Genomic DNA, 8,976 nt, shown 5'->3' with positions numbered 1-8,976 from the left:
TCATATAATGACTCATAACAATTCTAATTCTTTTATGGACTCTATTTATTTGCCAAGGAAGATTTCTAAAATATTAGATGTAAATCACAAGCATGGTATATCAAAATCTCTTACGTCTAAGCATACACCATCAAACGAAATCACAACTAATTAGTGAAAATCATAAATCAATTGAATCAAGTGCAAAAGTCAAAAAGAATCTAATATAGTTACCAAACAATTGTGAATAATGCTTCCTCCGTCATCCCAGTGTTGGGATTTAGCTCCTCATGTCGAAAACACACCCGAAAGATATACACATGGCTCACAAGGTGTTTTTACTGAAAAATAATATAGTGCAGCGAGTTTGTAACAGAGATAATTGTTACAAATCCCACTATTACAGAAAAACCCTAGCAGAAGTGTTGCGAACTCAAACTTAATTGTAAACTGTTACAAAGGTATTGGATTTGAAAGATTGGGTAACGGTTTCTGCGACTTTCTTTTTCTGCGGTTTGCACTGTCCTTCTTCTTCTTCCCTGGAACAGCAGCAAGCTTCTCTGCAACTTCACCTCCAGCTACCGAATCACCTCCGTTCGGTCCCCCAACTCCCGATTACCTCTGGGACTCTAGCACAGGCTATTTATATCCAACAACAATCCAAAATATCCCTAAAACATCTTCCAAATCTCTCTCTGCCTTTCACCGGAAGTCGCCGCTTCTTTCCTTTTTCGTTTCTCTTTTTAACGCGTAATAACAGAGTGTGACATGTTCAATCCTCTCCATAGATAGACTACAATCTCGAGAGGAAGATATCTTATCTTATTCTCACGTACTTTCCTTTATTTTTGCTCAACCCAAACAAACCCGATAAACCTATGCCCTATTTTGTTGTCGCGAAAATCAACTGCCAAACTTTGTCACACAGACTCGAGCTCTTATTGCTCCTCCTCAGACTCACCACCGGCTGCAACAGCAGTACCCCGAAGCAATCAAACTACGGAAAATATCTGAGTATATCTCTTCCAAAAATATCCAAACAATCCCGTGAATATCTTCACCTTCCTTGCTTCGGTAAAACTTCCCTTATAAATAAAACAGGGTCATATCAATCAGTACATGGCAACAAATCCAATTAAATCTCTCCAGTTCTTCCCAAATATAAATCCGAGAAACCTATCTCCATGTTTCACTCGAATCGAAATATTTCCCTTTTTCTATACGTAAATAAATTGTTACCATCCCTGTGCTATTGCACCATCCCATGACGATCCATATCTGTGAACAAGTCCAACAGAATCGCACCCAAATTGTTGCCAGAAAGTTACGCAGTTGTAACTCATTCTCCCGCCAAAACTTCATTTTCAAACAAGGAAGATAGGATGGCCCCCAAACAGAGTAGGGGTGCACATAGCCATGGGGTGTAAATAATATATCTGGGGTACAAATAGCAGTGAAGTGCCCCTTAGTAATTGAAGTACCCCTTATCCAAACTGAGAGTCCGAATAGTAGGTGTCCTCCGAGGCGCCGAACCGATTTTTCCAAAAATGTTTATTGCCCAAAAATACCTACAAAGACATAAAACACCATAATAAGTACAAAATCGAGCACTAACAATATATACAATTGAGATCTTTAATGTTTGTAAGCCATGCTCTTTAATGTTTGTAACTTGATAACTTGTGAAAGAAACCAAAAATAAGAATTGAGTTTTAAAGAGTAAGTCTTGCTTCAGCTACATTAGCATGCTAGGCGCTCTAGGCGAGCAATCCATATGGGTGTCAAAAAAAAATCCGCATCAAAGTTTTTTGCCGGCACAAATCAAAGGAGATACAAAGTTTAAAATGATGAAAAGATACAAGAGCCTAGGCGGTCTATATGGGCGTGAAAGTTATCGGTGCAATTCAACGTTGTTTATGGAGTTATTTAAAGGTATGATTTTCAGCTATCTAAAGTTTAAAGTGCAGATGTTACCATTTTTAGTTACAACCCCAATAAAAGCTATGTCACCCAAATCCAAGTTTAAGAAAAAGATGAAAAGAATAAAATAATAATTACTTGTGAAATTTACTAAGTCGAGTTGAAATAAATTAAAAGATGCAAATACGTCTACATAAAAAAAATTAAAACTAGCAAGAAAAGAAGTTTTGGGATGTGCTAATGGAATGCATGCACTTCCAAAGTTGAAAGAAGAGAGCAACAAAGATTGCCTTCTCAACTGTTCCATAATTGAGGATAATGGCATGAAAGACTGCCTCCTCAGTTGCCGAAGATGACAGGAGAGCCATATTGTCACGGGAGTACTAACTGCCTACTTATGACGAAAAAAGAAAAGTGGACCTGTATCCACCATCTAGCCAAAACTAAGCAGACAGAAGATAAAATGGAGCTCCGAGACACTGCCACATAGAATTAAGGACGAGATGTTTTAGGCGTGACGACAGGTCGAAAATGAAGAATACGAGTATGAGAAGCTTAATATAAGAAGTTAGATTGGGTGAAGATCGAAATTGGATATGTTGGGCCATTACAAATTAAGAGGGGGTGTTGGTACATGTAATTTGGAATGTTAAGAAGATTCTGGAGTTGTGCAGATAAGTGTAGCAAAGTCTTATAATATGAACTAACAAGAGCTAGTGGGTTGTAATCTGTAATATAAGAAAACGTAGAAACTACAAGGTTAGTGTAGTTGGTTCTTGTGTAAGATAGGTGAATTAGCTTTGAAGACTCTAGAGAGTCGGGAGAGATGGCCATAAAAAGCTATGGTGTGTACCGTTTGTAACTTGATAACTTCAGAAAGAAACCAAAAATAAGAATTAATCGAGTTTCAAAGAGTAAGTCTTGCTTCAACTACACCAGCATGCTAGGAGCTCAATGCGAGCAACCCTAAGGAGATACTATGCTTGTATATCTCCGCTTAATATTTTATAAAATGTTAACAATAATGACCACATACATAATTGCTTAACAAATGTGTTATCTATTTAATCAATGTCGGAATGCATGAAAAACTGAAAGTTGTGTAGAACTTGCCTTATCAAATACAAGTAACTCCAGATTATGTGTTGCTTTGAGCAAAGCAACTAGGGCTTTATCATTGGTTACTTCCTCCAACATGGTCAATTTCTTGGCATTATGAAATGTAGGCAACTTTTCCCAAAGATCGTCTGCGAAGGAGAGAGCCTATTCATGACATGGCAATAGCAAAAGATAAATAAACTTTATGGGATTAGGTTAAACATAGATAAAAAGAAGAAGCAGATCTACTCTATATTCAGCAGTAGGCAAGAATACCTGTAAGGTATCATCAGAAACACTTAGGCATTTTACATTTACAAGGGCTCGAAGAAATTGACTTATTGCTGCACAATGACAAATCTTTTCCTCCCTTGTTGCGACATATGGTTCAAACCGAAATTCAACATTTGCTTTCACTAGTAATGGGAAGGTTGTCAGAACATTCTCCTTGGCCATACTACCATTGTAATAAAAAGACTCCAGATTCTCCTAACCCGTCATCCTCTCCACGCGGTAACCATTGGTCATCCCAATTAGCAATGTTAAAGCTTTTCAGTGTAGGAGTTGAAATACAGAAATATGGCATATGGACCCAAATGCAATTTTCCATTCTGATTATTTCAAGGGCTGGGCAATCGGAAAAGTGATTCTCATTCCAGTTTTCATCGCTGAATTCAACACCCTCAAGCTCAAGACGCTTGAGTTTTGGAAGAGAGATATAGTTAGGAAAGCGGACATCAGCGGATATACTCAAGGAAACTAGTGATTCACAAGTAAAAAGAGACAGGGTGATACTGAGCGGTTCATCCTGAGTTAAATTTAAACGAACTTGTTGAACGTTATGCCTTACAGCACTGGTGATCCATGAATTGAGCCGTTCTTCATTCAAATGTTTATCCCAGCAGATTAAGAGCCTTTGGATATTTTCCTGACGACGATGCAATGTCCCATCTACAAATTCCATGAACTTATTGGTCTTCGAATCCATGGATCGCGACATTCCGACTCATAAAATTCAAGGATGGGGAAAGTGATCCAAATGTAGCTCCATCTTTTAGATAAAATGCTAGTTTGTGCAACATGCTTTATTTATGAAATGAGAGGATGTGATGTACCAGTGAGTCTGGGAAGTTGCTTATCCTATCAACTTCTTCCTCCTCCTCCTCCCTCTTATTCAAATCCATGTCTTCTTCGTTTTTACTGTTCAATGAAAATAACTGAAATAGTTAACAGAGATTATTATAACTTGACTAATGTTAGGTGCATGTTTGTTTGAAAAATTCACTAGATTGAAACAACTCAAACTGTGAATATAGGACTATGCATTGAGAACATTACAAATTTCACCATCAAGATGCATTGAGAAACATACAATCATGATTGTTCAACAGCTACCAATTAGTCAACAGAGTTACCCAAAACAATGTCCACAAAATGATTTTTAGGGAATCTGTTTTTAGAAAGCCTTGACAATTCCATGCCAAAGCTGTAGCCATAATAGACGAAACCCAGGCTGCCACAACTCTAAAACCCCCAGACTCCTTCACTCAGAAAATTTAAGCACTTACGGAAGTCCAATTAGTTTTCCAAATCCTCTTGAAAAAGGTAATCACCCATGTTCATGTGATAGACAAAAATAGCATACACACAGGTGATCTGAATTTGAAAATTGATCATCTATTTAACAAAAAATACCATAATCGATCACAATTACCAGGATTAGAGACCCAAATTATTCTCAATTGATTACATTCTTAGACTTAAACAGCATTATAACTTGACTAACATCTAATTGATCTCTCAAGACTTAAATTGAAACAGTGTTTCTAGGGTTTATCAGAACAATATAATTGTGGAGGAAATTGAAACAATGGAGATCGAACAACAGTTAATTAACTAAAAGGATTACCTTTAACTTGATCTTCAAAACACTTTTTGTGGTTTGAGTTTGAGAGAATCAGACCGTCAGAGGAGAGTGAGTGTAAAATGAGAAGAAATTGGGGGAAGTTCCAATTTAAGGCAGGAAGGGCATATGGTGTCATTGTGGTTCCGGGTACCCGATTCATTGGCCACGGGTCATCTTGATCTCAAGTCAAGTCAAGTCAAGTCAAGCCAATTTGAATTTGAATAACACACTACAAGAAAAGTCTCTTTTAGTGGCAAAACATTGTGTCACGAAAACTAATTTCTTCGTTGCAAAAAGAATTCAGCGGCACAAAAAATTTCGTCACCTATAGTGAGTCGTTGAAAGTGTTCAGTGATGTCCTTAAGAAATCGTCACCGGATTTTTTAATTAGCGATATAAATCTTTTTTGTCACCAAAACTATCTGTTCGTGAGCAAATAATATTGACATTGTTCAATGATTTTGTGATGAAAATTTTTGTCACTCTAGGTATTTTTGGTGAGGAAATTATTTTATCACTTAAAATAGTTTTAACAACGAAATTTGTTTGTCTCGGAATACATCTATAGTAAGGAAACAAGTTCGTCACATAAAATAGTTTTAACCGCGAAATATTTTCGCCTCGGAATATATTTCTAGTGAAGAAACAAATTTGTGACATAAAGTAATTTTAGCCTCGAAATTTGTTCGTCTCAAAATATATTTATAGTGAAGAAACAATTTTGTCACATAAATAAGTTTAGCGGCGAAATTTACTAATTTTAGAAAATAATTTAGCAGCGAACTAACTTTGGTCTCAAAATAAAAAATTAAAATGATGTTTCTAAAAGTACGTATAATGACCATCGTCGTCCCCAAAACGATTTTATCGGCGAATATAGTTGTCTCCAAAATAATTTTCATTCGTCTCAGAAAATCATTATCGGCACAACACTGCCCTAACCACAACTATTTCCTTGCAAAATTATTTATCCCTAACTATATTTTTTACATGACAAATTCGTCACCAAATTTTCATTGGTGACTAGCATATATCGTTCCAAAGAGAATAATTACAAAATAAATATCTCCCATCATGAAAACCTGTAGGAAGACCCACTGCTACAAATGATTTGAACCTTTTAAGAGCTTGTTGGCGCAGCTTCAGCAAATTTGCTTCAGAAGTTGTCCTTAGAAAAGGTTCCACAAGAAAAATAGTTGAGGAGAGCTGCCACTACTCCACTACCGATGAACTCAAATGTGGAGACACCACTCCTTTACTAAGCTCCGCTAGCAGCTCAGACATAACACCAACCAAATGCTCCACGATCTAATAAGCGAAGAGCATAAGACATTCAGTTGCTTTCAAATATTCATTAAGCGTAAAAGGTCATTAGTTACTCCAACTTCAGTGGCTGTGTCAGCAGAAAAATATTTAACCTTGAAGTCTTTCGCTCTTGCACAGACTTCGCACGAAGACTAGAATTAACCAATGTAATTTCTACAGTAGCTGGGGGGAGAGCCAATATTCATAGGAGCGGAATATTTTGATTCCTCAAAGGAATTTCTTCTTGCATTCGATCCAGCAACGTTTCGTCTACAACGCCGAGAACGCGTTGATGATCCAGCTAGCGGGAGATTCCTGGAGAGCAGAGCTTGATGAATCATACACTATAAGAGTCTCCACAGCATGTACCATCCCTTCTCTAACGAACATCTTTGAGAAGGTCCCAGGAAGTTTGTCCATGAGAATTTCATCTATCTGAAGGGCGGGAACTAAAACTTGTGTATCCTTCCATGCGAGCACACCAGCTAAGAATCTGGAAAAAAAAATTCAAACATTGGTGAATCAGCATTCTACAAAATCATGGATTGAAGATGAGATTTAAGATTGCAAGAACTGGCTCTTTATTTAGGAAATTGTGTGACATAATATTTACAAAGACAACTGAAGTAATGATCTTAGAAGAAAAAGAAACTAGAGCAAAATCATAGGGGGGAAATTAGGCAAAAGTCTGTGCCATCTAAAGTATCATTCCTTCCTGTTGCAAAAGTCTGTGCTAAAATTCAAGATAGAAAGCAAATACTCTATGCTACAGAACACTATAGTTAAAACGACATTCTAAAGAACATTTTCTGCTTGCCATGAAGGAAAACAACAAGTAAAAATACAATAAGGTGGATTAAGAATTTAATCACAAAAATTAGAAGCAAAACACCATAAAGGAGTTAGAGCATGGTTTTCGAAAGAATGAGATTTTCCGGAGAATCGATGGAATTGTTCATTAAGGGTTAATCCAATGATAAAACATTAGCATGGAATTGTTCATTTTCTTTTGCTTTCGACAATTACGACAAAAACAAATAAAAATGAAGGGATTTTTCATGTTCTTTCTTTTTCGCTAAAAGAAACCTCAGCTACAAATTAGATGCAATCATAGGTACCCAATACTCGAAGTTATTGAAGAAAAATTCCATCAATTATTTCATTGAAAGACTATTGGAGTAACTGAAAACCAAGGATAAAAATAGAAGAAAATCCCTACTTGTGGAACAATATAACTTGTAATCTTAGAAAACAATTAGGGCAGTTTTCACAAAGTAAACCTAGATTAATCAAACAACACAGTTAACTTTCTCCTTATGCTATACTTCGCTCCACATCTTTACAAATCCAACATATTTAGCCGACTTTGAAGATGGTGGTGGAGCTTTCAACTTTTTGATGTCTGAATTAAAAAAATACACGAAATGAGTATAACAAAACCAAGAAAGCAAACAAATTGAAAAGTTGAACAAATGCACAGCACCAACCATCAAATTGAAGTGATGAATTTTTTGTACTATGAAAAACCCTGAGGGAGAAATCCAAAACCTTCTTAGAAATCAACAACCTAATTAGAAATCGAAACCTTAATTAGAACCAAAACGAAGAAATCGACAGAAATTGAGACAAAAGAGAGAAATCAAAACCTAATTAGAGATAATACAGAGTAAAAACTAAAGATCTGACAAATTTTGTGGAAAACTTACCACATCTGTAGATGTAGGATTTGCTATTGGTATTGCTCTACTAAAAAATTTTCCTCTACTTCCCATTTGAGTAGTTGAAAGGATTAGGGATTATACCAAATCGATGGCATTGAGAACGTGGTGATGCGATTAAACTGATGTGTTTTATGAATTTCTTTCTCTCCTTGTTCTCTGGGAATCACCAGGGGATGAGTTGTATTCGCGATTGGGCTTGAAGTTGGTCGATCGGTGAAGACGGACCTTCAATTTGATGGATGGAGAGAAGAATCAGACGACATTTAAGAGACAGACAACGGTGATATTGAGGGAGTAACAAAAGATGGGTTTTGTTTTGTTTGTTTGATAACAGTGATGGAAGGAGAGCCGGAGAAGGAGAAAGAGATGGGAGCCAAAGGAGGATAAAAAGATGCGAGACGAGCTAGAGGAAAAGTAAAGTGAGATAGAAAAGAAAAAGAGGTTTTGATAAAAGTTATCGACGGGGGATCTGTGTGTAAGGTGTAGTCATGCGGATTATGAAATTTATCGAGCGGTGGATATTTTTCCAGCAGTACTCATACAGATCAAGTATGTGTACGTGTGAGAAGCATGAGGTTCTAAGAGATCAGGCGATATCATGAATCATATTTTCTCTTGAAATCGACTTTATATAAATCACTAAGCGTATCCAATGAAATTTAAGTATCTGAAAATGGGATGAATTTTTCATACACTCAATATACAAATCTTAATAACTTGTCCTATGGGAATGAACACAACGAACTTTTATCGACTTTCTCCACAGTGAACCCAATATATGTATGTGAATGCGAATGAAATTGTAAGATCGAGAATTACTTTTAAAATGAAAATTAATCCAAATAATAATAAAGAATCCGACAAATGAAAACAAGTCCAAATATTAAGAAGGAATCCAATAATTGTTATTGATCTTTTGGGATCGAGATAATTCTAAACGGTAAAAGAAAAATTTGAATAATAAGAAATTGAATTCGAAAATTATATACGGGCAAAGTAATAAATTCTTCATCGATGGAAACGACTCAGATTGAGATTTAAACAAAT

The 8,976-nt window shown here is 36.2% G+C and overlaps 2 protein-coding genes across 2 annotated transcripts; both read right to left on the bottom strand.

Moving 5' to 3' along the window:
* Nucleotides 1–300: 300 nt before the first annotated feature.
* On the bottom strand, nt 301–4,970 carry LOC113283697. The gene is made up of 4 exons (XM_026533026.1): nt 4,907–4,970; nt 3,274–4,197; nt 3,013–3,162; nt 301–1,547 (listed from the first exon to the last, which is right to left on the bottom strand). The coding sequence occupies exons 2-4, from the start codon at nt 3,451–3,453 to the stop codon at nt 1,464–1,466; spliced, it is 414 nt and encodes a 137-aa protein (XP_026388811.1). The 5' UTR covers nt 3,454–4,197; nt 4,907–4,970; the 3' UTR covers nt 301–1,463.
* LOC113280092 (F-box/FBD/LRR-repeat protein At1g78750-like) lies at nt 3,455–3,997 on the bottom strand. The gene has a single exon (XM_026528742.1). It carries the CDS (start codon nt 3,995–3,997, stop codon nt 3,455–3,457), a length of 543 nt encoding a protein of 180 aa, XP_026384527.1.
* Nucleotides 4,971–8,976: the final 4,006 nt, after the last annotated feature.

The sequence above is a fragment of the Papaver somniferum genome, chromosome 5, assembly GCF_003573695.1.
Source record: "Papaver somniferum cultivar HN1 chromosome 5, ASM357369v1, whole genome shotgun sequence".
Taxonomy (NCBI): domain Eukaryota; kingdom Viridiplantae; phylum Streptophyta; class Magnoliopsida; order Ranunculales; family Papaveraceae; genus Papaver; species Papaver somniferum.
Note: the sequence above shows the minus strand (reverse complement) of the source record. Positions and strands in the feature narration are given on the sequence as shown.